Source organism: Homalodisca vitripennis, chromosome 2 (assembly GCF_021130785.1).
Source record: "Homalodisca vitripennis isolate AUS2020 chromosome 2, UT_GWSS_2.1, whole genome shotgun sequence".
Lineage (NCBI taxonomy): Eukaryota > Metazoa > Arthropoda > Insecta > Hemiptera > Cicadellidae > Homalodisca > Homalodisca vitripennis.
In genome coordinates, this window is record NC_060208.1 from 8,368,650 (window position 1) to 8,388,288 (window position 19,639).

Consider the following 19,639-nt stretch of genomic DNA (forward strand, 5'->3'; position numbering starts at 1 on the left):
ATATAATCATGAATCATATTTTTTGTGTAACTGTGATTTTTTTAAAGGAGAGGTTCCCCTCTCGCCGCTCAATCCTCGCGCTATTACGGTAATGCATTCTCGGCACGTGGGTCACTTGTAAGGCTCTACGGCTATTCGTTACTCTAAGTGTGGTAGAGGAGGGGTGGTGGAGGGGGAGGGGCTGTACATTGTATTGTGCGATCAATACACACTTACGTATGTGTAACCTGTTTCAGTGATTTTTGTAGTGTATTTCGCAAAGGTTGGAAAAACGTTTACGTCTTAAAAATATGTAAAGTTTAAATATAAAATGTTTTGTTATTATTTCTTAAAGTGTTTGTTAACCTTTATTTCATATCAATTTTTATTTTGTGAACATCACATTGCAGGAATAAGTTTTAAAAGTTTTACTGTACAAAAATATACAAAAAGACTAAATATTACCTATAAACTTATTCCTCAAGTTTTAAAACAAACTCAACTGACAAAAACGACCATTTTATTTCTAGTAAAACTGTATCTATGTATTTCCTTGAAGTAAGGAAAAACACTTTTTGATATTGCCAATAAACGAAAAAGGTGCTCTCATGCCCAAAAGTGACGCCTTCAAATTTATTTTCTAGTCTCTTCTTCTGAATTAATTTTTTTATATTTTTTATAAACTTACAGTTTTTGTATTATTTATTTATTTTAACTTGCCTTCTTCTCTCCAGATTGTCACACTTAGGTTTTATTATCTAGAGTCTTGATCCAGGTCTACATCTAAAGTTAATTGCACAACTAGTTTAATTTGCACAACTGGAGCGTCATGTTTTGCAGGTATTTTGATGAATAGAAATTACAGTATATGAAACAGTTTATATACCTTAACTGTTACCACACGACATTCTTCGTTAAAACAGTTTCTAAAAGCATTAACCAACAAAAACTTTAAACCCTAGGGGACTTACAAGCCTCCGGCAACTTTCTTGAGTTCCCTGCCACTCCAGTATTGGAACTACGCATGTGCCGGAATTCTACTGATATATCTCTTACCGACTCTTCCTGTCGATGTCATCTTGCAAGGGATAACCCCAGCCGTCCTGCACGCAATCCTCCTGCCTACAGCAGAGGGAGGGTTGGCAGCTGGATCAATTAGAACTGTATTAATTGTAGATAGGCGATGTACCAGTGAGGGCAGCTGAGGTGCTGCAGACACAGGTGTGGGGGCGCCACCTGTAACATCAGCTGCGGTCCTCTTCCGTCTTCTGCCACCGGTCAGCACCGGCCACCGGCCACCGGGCACCGGCAGCCCAGGGGTTGGCAGCTGACGGCACACCGGCCGCGGGGTCCTGAGGATCGGAAACGGTTAAGCGAAATACTCGTACATCAGCGGATGAGCTTATCAGGGGGACTAATGAAGAATCCTCTTCATGTCTTCTTTTAAAAAATGCCAAATGTTTGTGTTCATAGATGTGAGTTAAACGAAGTAACCACTACTTCCCTCTAGGACCGACGTTTATATGTTTAACACCCAGAGCAGATCTCATAGTTGTTTGGAAAGACTGTACAGAGATTTGACTACAGGTTATTACTCACTGCTGCATTTTAAATTGGAGTGCGTCTCGATGAGATTTTTCATTCAGTTTGACTTCCTAGTATATTATCATTATTATGTGATATTTTACATTTGTTTTGACTAACAATCGTGCAAATACTGTATTCTGTTGAGAGGTATAATGCTGCACTACGCAAGTGTTACGTTATGAATGCCGTAGAGCACGAATCGTCGTGAATATTACGGAGCAAAACTATGCGAGTTTAGTAACCCTCACGTGATAGTTGAGCGCATATTTTTATATGTGACGGTAACACAGAATGTTTAAAAAACGATCTACTCCTATATAAAACCATTGTTAAGTACATTGAATAAATAATCCTTTTACTATTTTACGTCAAAATAAAAAAAACAAAAAAAAAAATTGGCATTACCTAAATACATTTGTATTTCATAATTTTGAATTTTTTGTGTGCTTCATAAAAATCGGAAATTTTGGAGATTACTTAAGTTTAAATTTCTTTAAAATGGTTTTAAAGAGTTTTAAATCAGTTGAAAAATGGTAGAAACTACAACTCACTACCTCTTTCCTAATAAAAATTGTGGCCAATCAAAGTTTAAAATTAAGCTTTTAGGCCTATCGGTTTTCCTGTCATTATGTTTTCATTCTGTAGACAAATCAGGTTATCTATTTATAGTAGAGGGTTGATAAATGGATCAATTCAATGATATAGAGTAATCTTTCATAGGAAACTGATAAAAAGTTTATTTATAGTAAATAATCTTAGTATTCTTGGGTTTCCCAGAATTGTCTGAGGTCTTGTTATTGATTTTAGTGTCTTTCATTATTGTAATTATTGCATTAGTCTTAATAGGCAGGTTCAATAACAAAGCTCCCAGCATAGCATTTCCTAAAAATGATTTTTTTTTGTTTATGGCCCTCTCAGGCACATTTGGACTGAGTAGCAAAATTCGTATTTACAATAGAAAGATTTGTGCCAAACTGGTGCAAACGGGACACAAAATGAAGGTTTTTGTTGTGTTTACAGTTTAAAAACGGAAATTTTACTTTCTACAAATAAGCGTTAATTTTATTTCGTTCGGTTAGTAATAATTTTCATATGATCCCATTTAATATTTGATCCTGAATAATTCACGATAAATCAATAATTCACTGAATAATTCCTGATAATTCTTCATTACGAACAAAGTAATGAAGAGTTGATATTTTTGGGATTGTTTTTATGTTTTCTACATTTGAGTTACGTTGTGATGAATTTTCGAACATGGAAGTTCACTTTTCACAGCACAGATTTAAATATCGGTACGGAATCCAGGGCAGACATTGAGGGACATATTATTGTTATTGCTGGCTCTGAACGAAGTCAACATTGAGTTGGTACAGAGATCACTCACCTTTGATTTAATTGAAAGTTATATGTTATAGTCTGGTGTCAAAAGGTCTGATTTGGAGCAGTTTTAACTTCATAACCATAGTAGCTACAGGGAAAAGTAGTAGGATGATGCAAAAATGAATCCTGTCTTTGATTGAAAATATCCCACTTTCTCGATTTAAAAAATGTTTCGCAAAATCTTGGTTACTCTGGGTGATGTTTTGGGAATTAGGCTACCACAGGGCTCAAAGAGATATGAATCGTAAAGGGTTAAAAAAACCTTTTAATATCAACATCGGCATTAACTAATGAAATGATTTTGAAAACGTCATAACATTAGTTTGATATAGAGATACAATTTAAAAAATGTATCCAATAAATGGTTTACATTTCTTCCATAAAATTTTGATTGAAATTTCGGAAAAAATCCCGTAGATAGATAACCGAAGTGAGAAAATGTGATTTTATATAAAAACAATATTTGACTTACGGTTGGTATTTTTGTTTTCCACGCCCATGCATCGCTGTAGGCCTGCTGATTCTATGCGTGAAAGACAGAAAACATGCAATCTCTAAAATTTGTTTACGTCATCTCTAGGAAGACTTCTTTTATAAAGCTCTCTAAGGCTCTAAAAATAGTCTTGTTTCATAAAATCTGGCATGTAATAAGATTTATGGATATCTATAAAGCAACTATAATCTATGGATTCATTTTAAAGGAATAATGTCCCATATATTAAAAATTTCCTCCAACGCTCATTAAAAATATTTAACGATTTTCACCATTCCAAGTTTAAATTGCTTTAAAAAGGCCCTAAACCAGACATTCTTAAATATTTTGTTTAACAGTTTTAATGATACTAAAGCTATGAGAAGCAACGATGAGACGTCTCAACCTAGGTTTCGTAGATATTATTACTATCTTAGTAACTGCAAAATACAATATTTAATGTGTAACGTGTCACGTTTTGACACCGTTAGTTGTACTTCTCGACCCTACAACACAGAACGAGAGAAGCGTGGAGAGCGCTCGGACCGATGTCACCGGCCAATCGTGTAGGGAAGTGTCGGTCGACAGATGCGGGGCAGATGTGTTCTTGTGCCAGTTGTGCTCATTACACTAACCTAGTTGTTGTACGGTAAATGGGTTACACTGGAGGGATGATGGCCACCAGCCACTGTGTAGACCTACTTGTCACAATACTTACAACGTCATCCAAATCTTTTAAGAAGTTCTATTTCCAGATAGTTGGATTTTTACCAATATAAATTTAACCCTCACGGTGGCAGAATCCGAGAGTTTGGGTCACGACTGAAATGATACAACGACATTCCAGCTAAATTCACTATGCAATGCTATTCAAAAAGTAACGTTTTGCTCGCTGGCCGCAAAGGGTTGATTTCCGACATATAAGTTGCTTCAATTTTTAAAACAACCTTTTCATAAGTTGAATCCGGTTTGTAAGCTAATCCAAGGCCAACTTAGCATCGTAAAGTCTTCTACGTATGGTTCCACTCAGCTCATGAAGCCTTCCATCACAAAAACCGATTTCCATCTGATTTGTTGTGGCCTCTTTGACCACAAACTGGCCTCTGAGTAGCCTACACCGGGAGCTGGAAACCACTGATCATTAAAATGCTCTGACTTTTATGCAAACTCTCTTTTGGCCTCTTATCGTTATATAACTTAAGACGCTTCCCGACTAATGAATTCAACTGGCTTTCGAGAGACTCCAGTCTTGTATTGATTCGACCCCATTGAAGCATCTAATCCCAAGAACTCCCAAGTTTCTTTGGAACTAACTACCGCGAGGAGCCCGCATCCTCTGCTTAAACAGTGCATATAGAAGATCTGAAACCACTTCTACTACTTTACAGTTTTTACTAATTTACAAATTGAATTTCAGAGAGTCGTGCAAAGATGCCTTCAGAGAGCTTGGATTGTTAACTTTACCCTGTCTCTATATTCTCGACGTCGTTCTATACTGTCGACTTAAATGCGAGTTGATCCAAGGCAGTGACGTCCACCAATACGAGACAAGAGGCAGGGACAACTTTCGGATTGTTCAACATAGAACGAGTGCATTTGAACACTTGCCGTCCCAAGTTGGTGTGAAACTGATAAACAAGCTGCCTGAGGGAATAAAACATCTCATTGATTCTAAACTATTCAAATCTCGATTAAAACACCTCCTGGTGTCAAAGGCGTTTTACTCCGTTGAAGAGTTCATGTTGAGTTGCTGGGATTAAAATTATTGAAAACTATTGAAAACACGAATAAAAATAAACCCCCAGTTCTGTTATACAATTAAATAGCAATAACTGCAATGGAACTGTATATTATTATGAATGTACTCCGTTGAAGAGTTGTTGAGTTGCTGGGATTAAAACTATTGAAAACACGAATAAAAATAAACCCCCAGTTCTGTTATACAATTAAATAGCAATAACTGCAATGGAACTGTATATTATTATGAATGTACTTGACGCGTGCATGCAATGTAATAATTGTTTGACGCAATAAAGGTTATTATTATTATTATAGTTTCCTAACTTTCTAGAATTTCTAGACTTTTCAGAATTTCTAACTTATGGAAGAACGTGAGTTCTCAAACCTCCGCCTTTTCTGACTTCTGGTAAATCCCGACATCTGCGATCTTTCACTGTCTATAAAACACTCCTTTGAAACCTAATCCTACCAGAACTGTCGTATCCAGGAGCCCCAGAATATACCATCACTGAAATTCAGGAAGCCCTGATCCCTATCAATATTCTGGTTTCTGGATGCACCATACTTATCAGAAGTATGAGCTGCTGAGGTGTTTATAAACCATAGTCAACAAATATTGATGTGTACGCATTCACGGAACGTGCAAAATAAAGCCATTAAATTCATACATTTGGTATATACAGAAGATCTCAAGGATAGCTATATTTGATAATATTTAAGTCCCCCAAAATCTCAACCCCCTAGTAATTCAATTACTATACTACCTAAGCTAACATATTCTCCATGAAGTAGTTATACGATGTTATGGTACAATTTTTAAATACACTTTGTACAACTATAATAAAAATTGCTCATGCCTGGAGACTCCTGTTTTGAATCTAAAAGCACTCTTTAATTACTATTCATGGATTAGTATCCATTCCATAAAATAATCAAGCGAAATTCGGAAAAGGATGTCCAATCGACCCTATATGTCCACAGCAGTTGTATGGAGCACGGATGCAGGTCTCGAATCTGTCGTTTTGAATCAAATTAGCTTTACTTGAGTATTCTTGTCTTTAGAACGTTCATACAAAGTTTGGATAAAATCCATCACGAATTTTTGAGGACAAACCTGATGATAAATAGACTGATATTTTTATACGTATTTAGATACTGATATGCATATAGCTAATGGTGTATATCTAGCTGTATATCGCTACCGATTGTCCACAAACTCATAGCTAATGATTGTATAGCTTACCACTGTATTGTTTTGGGTTAGTTAAACCCGTCTGGATGGCACGCTAGGGTCAGAAAGAAAAAGTGTTTTTAAAACAGTACTGGACAATTATTGAGTTATTCACTAAGTTGTTTTCTCTTCTGCTTTATTCTAGAACTCTTTTGGAAAAAACACTGAGAGATTTCGAAAAGGTACTGGTCTGGCTAAGTAGATATACTCGGTATAGTCTTTGACAAAGCGAGTTGAATGTGGAGTCAGTCTCATTCATAGCCTGGACTTGCTGACCAAATATTAATTCTACCTTCACTACCAAGCCATTTTCCTATCTCCAGGGTTGATACATTAACCAAATCGAGAGCCATTTTCAAAACCGGTAGATGAGCAATAACGCTACTATGTACTTGCTTAATTATTCTACCCCCCTAAGATACTAACGGTACGAAAAGCTATGGGTGGAGGAACCGAACTACTAAGTTCGAGATGCTGTATGGATCCATAACCTCATTAGGCTCCTTCCTGTACATCCAGCAGGTACATCAGAGCATTCGCCATCAACAGATTCTTTCACTTAGGACAAGAAGAACCTGTCCAACAAGAGAAACATCTCATTGCATTTAGTCCTAAAAGGACATTTGCGCATTGCTTCCGGAGTGACAGGATATTAAGAATGGTTAATGTTGGGTGTCGGGGCCGCCTGCCTTCTTCGAAATCCAGGAGGAAGGACTTTGGGCACTAATCTCAGTCATGTCTCCTTGGAAGAAAGAAAGACCAGCTCTGAACAAACTTATTCAGTCAAAGCGGGTCTAGGCTGGCAACTGTCTTAATACTTAGGGAGCCCCATCAACTCCAACAGTCACCCTCCGTAGTAGACTAGACCTACCGATTAACTCTTGCACCTCAATATTTTGTCATTTTCGGTTATTATTGTGACGCTTATAATGCGTAGATTGCTCTACTAATCCACTGAAATATGGACAAATAACGGCTTTAAACTACCAGATACTTTAAAAATAATACAAGATGCACAAAAGTTTTAAATCCAGCTAATTACAATAAGGGAACTTTTTTAACCAGACCTGTTCTACAATTCTGATTTCACAGTACAGCCGGAATAAATGCGAAATTCATGAGCGGATGTGGTCTCGAAAGTATCAAAATTAAAATGCATTAGGTACTAGTTTTCAAGGTTACTTAGCAGAAAATTATGGATATGATTGTAAGGCGACTCTTAAATGATTAGAATATTATTAAAATATATACGAACAACCTCGACAATTTAAATCGTGATACGAATTTATATGGTTTGCTCGTATTCAGTTCCAAACTATCATTCCAAATCGTTGTAACCAAGATCATCAAATTCATAATTCCACAAATGAAAAATAAAAGTAAGATCGGCATCTTGGTGCGCTGTACAGGCAAAAATCGTCTCCGCAAAGCTGACAGAGTAACGGAGATGACAGGTCACCATTGTCCATTCTACACGGTTGCGGTGGAGTGGCGAAGCGTGTTTTTGTGAATGGACGACGCCGGATGAATGGCGTTCCGGTGGGGCAGTCAAGCGTGCGAGGCGCAATCTGTACCGCCGCCGGTATCTCACGGTGTCATTATACCATTACACCCCTCTTCCACGGCCCTGGTTGCAGCTGTTATACTACAGGTTACGTATCTCTCGTCCTGCCTCTAGCGATCTTGTATGTTAACCTTGTACACAGCAATCTGTACCGCCGCCGGTATCTCACGGTGTCATTATACCATTACACCCCTCTTCCACGGCCCTGGTTGCAGCTGTTATACTACAGGTTACGTATCTCTCGTCCTGTCTCTAGCGATCTTGTATGTTAACCTTGTACACAGCAATCTGTACCGCCGCCGGTATCTCACGGTGTCATTATACCATTACACCCCTCTTCCACGGCCCTGGTTGCAGCTGTTATACTACAGGTTACGTATCTCTCGTCCTGTCTCTAGCGATCTTGTATGTTAACCTTGTACACAGCAAACCTATATTAAACTGAACTTTCCTATAATACACACCCATCTGTATTAGTTCGTTGCAATGGTCGTGGCTGTATTGTAGTTTGATTACCAAAATGATTAACAGATATTAATATGGCTTCTTTATTAATGACTACCTCGTTTTTGACAATTTGATGCTGTCTTCTTTGTTTTTGTTATATTCCGTATTTGTTATTTTTAAGGCTCGAACGGTAATAAGAAAAATATACTCAAAATACTTATATTTTTCATAAATTAGCCATTTAAAATTTATCTTAAGGCTTTACTGCATTTAAGTTTTTGGATTAGGCATTTGCTTTTGTACATATTTTACCAGTGTTAAAGTTATATTCAATAGTCTGATTGTCAATATGGATTTTTTGAGGAATCAGGATTTTGGGTTACACTCCTTTAAAAACCACCATTAAAATCGAAAAATATAGAGAAGACTAATTGATCCTTGATATTCCTATTCGTATGATTGTGTGTACATTGGCCACATCAAACGCACAAAAGTAGGATTAAGGATATGCTTTACGTCAGTCAGTTGCTGTGGCGAAGATGAGTTCCTGGAGTACCAAGAGAAAGAAGGGATGACCAACATTCGTCACGGCAGTTGGTACGGCTGCGGGACAGATGGTTTCTGTCAGTCAGATGATAGCAGCTAGCAGCAGTCGCAGGTGTCAACTGATATCAGCTGGGCACCTGACCATTGATAAGCGGATGCCCCCGACCCCCCGCACCTGTTAGCAAACGGTAACACCAACTGCTCATCCTTCCTACGGGTGTCTTTAATTAGGGTTGTGTTTATCATTAGAGGGGCAGCTGGCCTATATGATATTCCAGGATGTATTTTTGATAATTTGAAACCGAGCCTTAACATGAAGAAAGGCGAATTACACTGCATTACTTTGTTGCGTATATTGTTTTGACAGAAAATACCAGAAGGGAAAAATACTTGTAAACCCCTTAGTTCTTAATGAAACTTTATTTCATAAAACCAGTTTCTTATCTTGTCTTTGACAAAATTTCAAAATTATTGCCATAATTTTGGCATAGTCACATAACACATAATAAGGAATCATGCTAAAATGTTACACTGGCATAAAAGTAAAGTAAAGTATGCCTATTACTTCACCAGGCGAAGTTAGGGCTAAGAAGCCCTCTCTAACACAACCTGGGAACCAACGGTTTAAAGGTGACTTCCAAAAACTTTTGTAAAGTATGATTCTGCAGGAACTAATCTTACTCCATGTCCCAAGAAACTCGCAAGGGAGAACATTCCCAATAAATAGGAATGGAAGTGTGAAAAAAATGGAATGTCAGTGAAATTCCGTTTTTCAACCAATTTAAAATTTCAACTTAAATTGAAACTAGCTATACCGAGGTGTAAGTTATATAACTTTATATGCATTTCAGATAACAAATTTCTAAGGAAAAATCATATCCACAAAAAATACTAGTTATGTTGCAGTAAGGAAGAACCACTGCTTTGTTTACTCATGACAGTTAAACTGCAGTCAGCTGATACAAGCCTGTCAAGTATTGGCGTTATTCAGTAAACTCAAACAACTAAAATATAAACGTGTTCCATGTTGAAGATTGTATACAGTATTCTCTTACAGTTAGTTTGTTAGAATAATTCAAGAACTGCCCTCAAGATACGTAATAGGCTGTGCCATACGTTGTATGGACGTCACAGCAAGTTGAGGATTTAAGGAGCACCGCCCCAATAAATTGAGTTGCAGTTAGTGAAAAGCTGCTCCTAGACATCCACTGGGTAATCTAGGTGTGAGAAGGAATATAGGCTTTTGCTGTATCCAGTAGTGATCATACTGGATAGCAAGAATATAGCCAGGAAAGAATTTTTTGGGGGGAAGGGGTCAGACAACTGATATTTTTTTGTAGTGGACAGAGAGTAAGGCCCCATTTTATTCCATAACAAGTTCTTGACCCGTTTCTCTATGTTGAGAACGATCTTTCAGCAGTACATGTCAGTAGTACTGAATTATTTTAATAATAATAATAGATTACTAAAAAAGTAATTGAAAAAATTGAAAATTTTTGGGGGGTCCAAACCCCTTGGACCTCCTTACTGGCTACACCCTTACTGGACAGGTATAAAACCATAGAAGTAAACCTAAAAGTACAGTCAAGAACCAATTTGCGTTGTATAAGCACACAATGACAGAGCAAACGTTTTAACTGAGGTAGAAGTGGAAGGCTATAAAAATGATTCAATTCAATTCAAAATTTTTTATTCATTTTTATGTACATGTGTATACATTGAATAGCATCATATTTCTATATAATACTAAACTAAAAATAATTAAAAATGAAATTAATATTTTCAATATTTACAACCTCAATTTATAAAATACAATTTAAAATTAGAAAGAGGTGGATAGTCCTCAATAGGTAAAGTGCTTTGTTGATTCAATTTTAATTGTTTTTTAGCAATTTTTTTTACTTTAGGCCATTTTTAGTTTTTATGTTTTGTGGTATATATTTTAAAATTTATTCCCCATACATATAGAATTAAAAAAAAAAAAATTAGCGTATGAGCTGGGATAATCTTGTATTTTGCTCTAGTGTTGTAAGGGTGACTACAACTTAAAATTTAAGTTAGATTTATCGCTGTAAGGATGGATTAAAAAATGTGTTGATTACAAACAGTAAAACTTTTCAAATATATGAAGTGTTCTTTAGCTGAATCATCGTGTTTTAGCCTTAGCATTATCCGTATTGCATTTTTTTGTTTTAAAATATTATGCATATTTATTTATTTATTTGTTTGTTTACTAATACTAGCTTGATACACCTAAAACTGATCATCAGACACATAAATAATAGTAATATCACCATCAGACAATTAAATAGGGAGACTTAAAGCCACAATTTTAAGGGTCTGTACATGGTAACGTTTATTTACATGACTGGTTGGTTGTAAATGTGTCACGTTAAAACAATTACAACGTCAGAACCTTATGATAATATTTCATTTTAAACTCATCCAAAAATAGCATGGCTGGAGTTCAATTACATTCTTCAGGGAAATTAATCTATCGATTTTAAGAAAAACTAGCTGTGTGCTTAAACAATGCAAATTAGTTCTAGAATCCAGCTGTTAAGAAAACTAAAACATTTTGTTAACTTGTCCATGTTGATTACAGCCTACTATGCCTTTTTTAATTCTCATCTTCTGTATGAAATTACACTTTGGGGCAATAGCAGTCATGCAGATAGAATTTTTATTTGGCAAAAGAAAGCTCTAAGGACAATTAAATCTATACCAGAAAGAGAGTCATGTTTGGCCATTTTTAAAGAACTTCAAATAATGACATTTCCTAGTATGTATATTTATTCTTGTTTGGTTAGTGTTAAGGAAAATTTGTACCGTTTTAAATTTAGGCAAGATATTCATACTCTCAATACAAGGAATAACTACTTACTTAATCAAGTTTCAGTAAGGTTGGAAAATCAAAAAGTAGCCACAGCTTCATGAAGATTAAATTATTTAATAAACTACCTCAGAGAGCTTTTAGTGTAGAAATGAATAGATTTAAGTTAGTGTTAAGTAAATGGTTAAAAATGAATGCTTTCTACTCTGTTGACGAATATTTAACATGTGATATTAATACCCTGATTTTTTAATTATTTTATAATTTTTATTTACTATTTATACTTAGTTTGTATGTGTCATGTTTATTTATTAAGTTTTAGTTATGAATTTTAATTAATTATTTATTTATGCTTTTAAATATACTATTGTTTTAGGGTAAACGGTTAAATATTGCTGCTATGACTTTGTCTATTGCATGTAAATTGCTTAATGACATTAAAATATCTTGAATCTTTATTTTTGATTAGAATTATTTTTGAAGTGAAAACTTCTTTAGGCGCGTTGAGCGTTTTGGTAGAGGGTAAAATCCTCGGTTCGCGTCACCGACATGCTAATGATACTAACCCGCATGAAAAAGTCAGTCTCGCTGTGTTTTTTAACCGTAGACTTGGCCGCGGACTACTAACCTGCATGTAAATGTCAGTCTCGCTGTGTTAAAACTGTCCTGGCGGAGTATGAAAACAGACTGCGAAAATCAGTGACCTTTACGGCTTCCTCTCGCGATTTAAAAGTGAAGCCAATGTCGTACAATTCTGTAAGATGCGTCAAATTAAAGCTCTTAATATTGGCAATCTATTGGTTACATTTTTAAATATTAAAAAAAATTTTGAAATAATTTTGATTATTGTTTACATTTTACATAGCGTTTACAATGACAAGAAAAAAGTAGTAAGCGAGGATTTTTTTATTTTTTGGTCAGACAAAATTTGTCAGCGAGAAAGTTGTGTGAAAATAGATGAATATTTTTTTTGTAATTTATCATTTTTTTATTGGAAGTTTAGTTTAGCCTGTAGTAGCGTATGAAGTGAAGAGTGAACGTTTCTGCCGGAACTGTAGTTGGCGCATTGGCTCACTGATACCTTATTAACTCAATAAATTAGTTTATTGTGCAATAAAAATACCTTTACGAAAGAACCAAGTTAATTTAACTAATTTATTAGTTTTAAAAATATTGTGGGTTTAATTGTTATTGCAATTATATACTTTATCCGTAGCAATAACTGTATTATTTACAATGGTGTTTAACTCACTGTTGTTCACTCGGTGTGTACTCACTTGTATTCTATGTTTATTAATATTTAACCTCTTCATCATGAAATGAGTATTATTACGGTATAAGATTTATCTTACTAGCGTGGTAAAATAGATTTCTAGTTATTTGATAATATTTTTTCGTGGATTTTAAAATTGGAAAATTAAAAAAATGTTATAATAATTTTAGATTTTATGAAATATGTTCATTTATTGTTTTTATTAAGATATTGTTAAGATAATTGTATATTAATTATTTTTTCAACCACTTTGTATTTATATTTTGTTCATGATTTGTTTAACCCATCATATGTAACTAATAAATAAAACATAAAAAATTTCATATAATTTTTGCATTTAGTTTTAATTACTCTCAACTTAATAGTTCCGTTTTCACTTCTATCGGCAGTCCCACGACTGCTACTGTTTTTTTTCAATTTACTGAGGAAGTACACCCGGACCCTCCTTTTTCTTGTGGTAACCCATGTTATGGCCCCCTAAAATAATTTCTTGCATATGCCACTGCGAACTTTTCTCCACAAGTACTACTATCTTTGCAAACTGATCGCAGCCATGAACACTGACTGATCCTCAAATATTGAAGACCATTCTTAATTAATGAACTTAAATTTTAACAACATCCACATAAACCACAGAGTATTTTCATTTAAGTAAACTACAACTTTAGTCATTACAATTGTATAGAAAGTTACAGTACTCATATATCTAACAAATTAGTTTATAATACAATTCCACAACTTAAAAATATATAATATAAGATAGGAACTACATTCCTCCCATCCAATACGTATTTAAAAGTGAAATGTCTGTCACAAGAATAATTTACTGTATTTCAAAAGTCTTATCTCCCTTCATAGTTAATTATAGATAATGGTTGATTTGAAAGGATGACAGGATTATTATAAACATTTACAATAATCCTGTATTGTGAGAGATTGAAAAACATTTCTTTGGGAACTTAGTCTTCTCTTATTCTTTTAAAGCTCAAACAACATTAGGTTAATAAGTTGTAATTAGATCATGCATGCTAATTTTTGTAGTAGTGTTTTGTATGTCCTTTTACTCTTTCTATAATAGCGAGAAAAATGTTAAGAGGCATTTGATATAGCAGTAATATTTATGATAAATGGAAAAGATTTTTATCAAAACAACAAAACTCTGGTAAATTTTTTAAGAATAATCTTTTCCATACATTAGCTTAATTGACTGACAAAATGTGTATTTATACAGATTAGATGCTTAATAAAATTGTAACTTTAATTTCTAAAAATACAAGTAAAAAAGTTATACAATGTTTTATTTTTATTCTATATAAAAAAATTAATGTTAACCACTGTACAGCGGTATTTCATTTACATTCAACAAGAACATCTATTTATGAATAACTATTAAATTTATCCTTTTATTATGCATATTTCATTTTAAAGATTTGTCTTTTTTATAAACAAGGTAGGTAAAAGTACACCACGCCATGTGTTGTGTTTCACAAAGATTGCATACAAAATACTAAATCTATATCTAAATCATTTCATTCTCGTCCTGCAGTAAGATAAATAGACAAAAAAATCATACAGAAAAGAAATGTTTACATCCGTAGGAAGACAAAAGAGAAATTGTGTCAGACTTCAATGATGCTCAGCCTAATGCCATGGGTGGATGGACATACACCACCTTAGCACTCATTCTCACTATGTAGAGATGAAGTTACATACAAAGTTCCAGCGAGCTACTGAGAGTGCTCTGAAAATGAATCTTTTCACCAAATTTGAACATTAACTTTCTACTCTTATTATTTTTCTCTCTGATGATCGAGCAAATCCCTTCGTCTGTTGCTCAACGGATTATCATAAAACTTTTGACCAATGAAGGCGTTAAACCGTCGGAAAGTTTAACTCGTTTGCAGACACAGTATACTGTCTCAGAATTGTGTTTTTATGTGGGTGAGAGAATTTAAGGGTGCTCGAGAACGGGTTGAAAACGAAAGTCATGATCGACACTCAAGGACAACTCTTACAGATGACAATATTCGTGCTTATGGAACGTGATCTCCGGTTAACCATGGAAGAAATTTTATCAGAGTGCGTATCAGTTATGGAAGTGATCAACTCATAATTACTGATTAACTCGGTTTTAGAAAAAACTAGTGATCGATAGGTTCCGAGGTTATTGGGTGACCAAAAACAGGTCAGGTCAGAGATCACTGGAAGGCTTCTAAATAAATTTAGCAAGAACAGAAGGCGTTTTTAAAGCAGATTTGTTATATGTGATGAGACGTGTGTACATCACTACACTTCCGAGTCAAAAATGGCGGAGAAAGGATGAAGGGTGCCCTGTGAAAGCCACAACCTTTCTCCATACTGGAAAAGTCCTTGCACGATTTATTTGGACCCTAGGGGAATTTTATTGGTAGATTTTCTACATGATCAATATACAGTTAATGCAGCTTACTACTATCAGTTGTCTAATGAAAATAATAAAAAAACTAATTTATGTGTTTAACAACTTAACTAAAACTAAACAGTGCACACCAATTTATTAGTTTTGAGGTGTAACACTCTTGGAAAAACATACTAGATATATTTCCTAAGATAAGAAATTGAAATATTACCAAACAGGACTGATGAAATTATTAATTGAGATATGACTGATACAGATTATGATTCAAACTAACATTCTCAATACTGTCAATTATGCTAATGAACCAGAGTCCGGTTTACAGTGTCTCAATCTTTTATAGCTCTTAACGATGGTAAGTGTCCACAACAATCCTGTTATAATATTGCACTCCTGTCTGTAAAATGTATGCTGGAATTCAAATTTGGAATTCATGTAGAAGTAATTTGAATTGCTTCAAACACTTGGAGAGTATTCAATTGGAATGAATTGGTCATTCAAACAAAGTGACATTGACGTGGCAGGAACCAGTAGCCTATTTATCTCACACTGCCACACAAAGTGACAGTGACGTGGCAGGAACCAGTAGCCTATTTATCTCACACTGCCACACAAAGTGACAGTGACGTGGCAGGAACCAGTAGCCTATTTATCTCACACTGCCACACAAAGTGACAGTGACGTGGCAGGAACCAGTAGCCTATTTATCTCACACTGCCACACAAAGTGACAGTGACGTGGCAGGAACCAGTAGCCTATTTATCTCACACTGCCACACAAAGTGACATTGACGTGGCAGGAACCAGTAGCCTATTTATCTCACACTGCCACACAAAGTGACAGTGACGTGGCAGGAACCAGTAGCCTATTTATCTCACACTGCCACACAAAGTGATAGTGACAAGGCAGGAACCAGTAGCCTATTTATCTCACACTGCCACACAAAGTGATAGTGACAAGGCAGGAATCAGTAGCCTATCCAGCTCACATCAGCTAATGCTGTGGAGAAAGTTTGCCTGGCCAGAAACATCTTGTTGACTTTGGCAAGTGTCTATTTCTACAACATTGTGCAAATTAATGGAATCAAGCTGCAAACATTTTTATTTCCAAGATGTTCTTGGTTGGGAGCACAGTTTTATTTCTTTTATACACATTTACCAAAGTCATCAGCTGTTTTTTCTCATGTTTTCAGCAAAAGACCCATTTTATTTCTGAGTTTACTAGTTTTCACTGATTTTGCTACAATCCGGTCTGATTTTTATTTATGTGTTGGCCAAGGATATCACGTCAAAAAAGAAGCAGGATATTGTGACATTGAGTGAAAACATTTCCCTGACTCAAAGGAGATTGTTTGTAAGTGTGGTGTGAGTCAAGTGCTGTGAGCAAGAAATAATGCCTTAACAGGGAAAGATACAAATATTGGACAAAAGACTGGAGAAAAGTTTTTTCTGATGAAAGTCATTTTCTTGTGTATGGAGATGTTGATGAGGTCTCATCTCCTAAGCACATTGCTCAATTTGCGAAGCTTTCCCAAAAGAAATGCTCTAATGTTTCTCCTTTCTTGGACATTACACTTGTAAAGTTAATGGAGTGATGAGTTACGATAAATTCATTGAAGTAGTAAGCACTCTGTCACACATCCAAAAGAGTGAGAGGAAATTCTCCACACAGAAAGGTTTCAAGATGATAGACCAGCTGGGAAACTCCCCTGACTTGAATCGTATTGTGAATCTTTGGACTATTTGCAAAGGAAGATTCAGGGAGATGGATTGCGCAAAAAAAGACAGTATGATTTCTGCACAATTTTAAAAATCTGGTTCAGGGATGGAAAGCAGTCCAACAGTGCTAAACCCTGGTCGATTCAGTGCCTAGTGCCAAGTGGTAAATTTGATTTTGGAACCAATATTTTTCTGTTTATAAAAATAAGTATTCTTTCTTAAAAAGAATTGGTTTGATTCCATAATTTGCACAGGGATGTATGTTTGCACTATTATTATTGTGCAACTGACCTACACTATCAATACATCTTATAACTAGAGATCACAGACTTAGACAGAGGACGCTACAAATGTGCGGCGGTTGTGGTGGTAAGGGGCAATGATCTGCCAGACGTGCCTTGACAGGTTGTGCATCAAAGACTTGTTCTTACTCAGCACATTGAGGTAGATTCCCAGGAGTATCAGGAGTCCTGACCACACGTACCTGTCGGGAGTGTAATAAACGCATTTAAAAATTACATAACACTTCTATGTACATAGTTAAAAAGTTTTACAATCCTATCGCTACTTAAGACTATTCAGAGTTGGCTATAGTCCTATGATAAATGTTTAATTTCAAGCAATTTTATGGCCTTATTTAAAGTTATATAACTATGGAAGATATAAATAATACGTGTCCAAACATGTTTTTTAGTTTTTGTGATACATAATTTAAATATGAAAAACGTATAAAATTAACAACAAAACTACTGTTTACATGCATGATAACTCTTTACTTCCGAGTATATAGTGAGTGTGTGACAACATGGAGAGTAGAAAAGTCTGGGACGGTATATTTAAAAAGTTAAGGGTTAATAAGATCTCCAAAATGAGAATAATCTCATCTATGTCTAAAAAAGGCTTTAACATTGTTCAGTGTATGAGGTTTAACATTGTTCTTATACGAAAACTAAAGGTCATATCACTACAGCTGAATAAGCACTCTTAAAGTAGCTTTTACGAAGACATGCTAGTTAGCTGCCAGCTGCACATATGATCTACACACCTGGGGATGAACTTTAAAACTGGTGTAGGCAATCTACTTACCAGTGTGATAGTTGTGACACTCTACTTCTTGTACGATTATAACAAAAAAGATTAAAAATTGTACTGGTTAAGGATATTCAAACTTACTGGAATGTGAAGGGTTTGGCGAAGAAGAGGAACGAGAGAATGATAGTAACAGCCTTACGGCAAGTAGTTACGGTAACTGCCACCAGAGCACCACAGGTCTGTACCAGTGTCAGGACTATCTGTATACCCAGGTAGCCGGAGATGGAGAAGAGCAAGGCGTATATGTATATCACCGGATGCTGTAACAGTATAAGTTAGGTACATTCATTATTACAAGTAGTTATGGTAACTGCCACCAGAGCACCACAGGTCTGTACCAGTGTCAGGACTATCTGTATACCCAGGTAGCCGGAGATGGAGAAGAGCAAGGCGTATATGTATATCACCGGATGCTGTAACAGTACAAGTTAGGTACATTCATTATTACAAGTAGTTACGGTAACTGCCACCAGAGCACCACAGGTCTGTACCAGTGTCAGGACTATCTGTATACCCAGGTAGCCGGAGATGGAGAAGAGCAAGGCGTATATGTATATCACCGGATGCTGTAACATAAATTTGTACCTTAATTATTGATATGATAATAATTACGGGAATATGCCAACATAAACTACATTCTTGACTCTATTTGTTTTATGGTCTGTTCCATTACTCACAACAACTGTTTATAGTAGTTTTAGGTATTTGGGAACGGTCTACACCAGGAGTATTCAATTAACTAAAAAACAACAAGTAGTTTTTTGGACAAACATATTAATATTTATTATAATATGAATTTTTCAAAGAAAGAACTAAATAATGTTTGTAAAAAAAATATTATTAACTCTTTAAATTTGCGTCATATATAGCCTTGAAAAAAGTAAAATGGAAAGATTTATTCACTTTTTTGTTTTAGTCCATGAACGCAAATGTCAAAGAATTAAAAATTTAATATGTACAAAAGATTTAGAATGTAATAGTGAACAAAATGATATATAACAATATATATACTCGTATATATATGGATAATTGCATCAAATAAAAAATTAAAAGATATATATATATATATATATATATATATATATAAATATATATTACACTATTTACTCATGTTCTTTCTGAGTTTAGATGTATGTCAAATGATTTTGCAGGAATGCCAATATAACAATATTTAGAAAAATGTTTTCAATGTTTTATATATATGTAAAAAAACTTCTTTTTTAATTTAATACGCTAAACATATCAATTGATGTTTTAATAATGGCGCAATGACAATTCTCGCCAATGCATGCACACAATTCCAGCATTTAGGCAGTGCTCTTATGCTTCATGATCACGACTCGTAGTGTTGTAGGGTTAAAAGAAATATCTAAAGTTGT

The 19,639-nt window shown here is 35.0% G+C and overlaps 1 protein-coding gene across 2 annotated transcripts in view; it reads right to left on the bottom strand.

Moving 5' to 3' along the window:
• Nucleotides 1-14,345: 14,345 nt before the first annotated feature.
• LOC124353509 (adenosine 3'-phospho 5'-phosphosulfate transporter 2-like) overlaps nt 14,346-19,639 on the bottom strand; it is a 28,217-nt gene continuing 22,923 nt past the window's right edge. The window contains exons 6-7 of one of the 2 annotated variants that reach the window (XM_046803371.1): nt 18,342-18,520; nt 14,346-17,652 (exon numbers count right to left, since the gene is read on the bottom strand). In XM_046803371.1, coding sequence (XP_046659327.1) covers nt 17,499-17,652; nt 18,342-18,520 — 333 coding nt within the window. In that variant the 3' untranslated portion in view covers nt 14,346-17,498. Of the gene's footprint in view, nt 17,653-18,341; nt 18,521-18,572; nt 18,827-19,639 lie in introns of those variants that run through there. The other variant, XM_046803370.1, reaches the window with a different exon arrangement.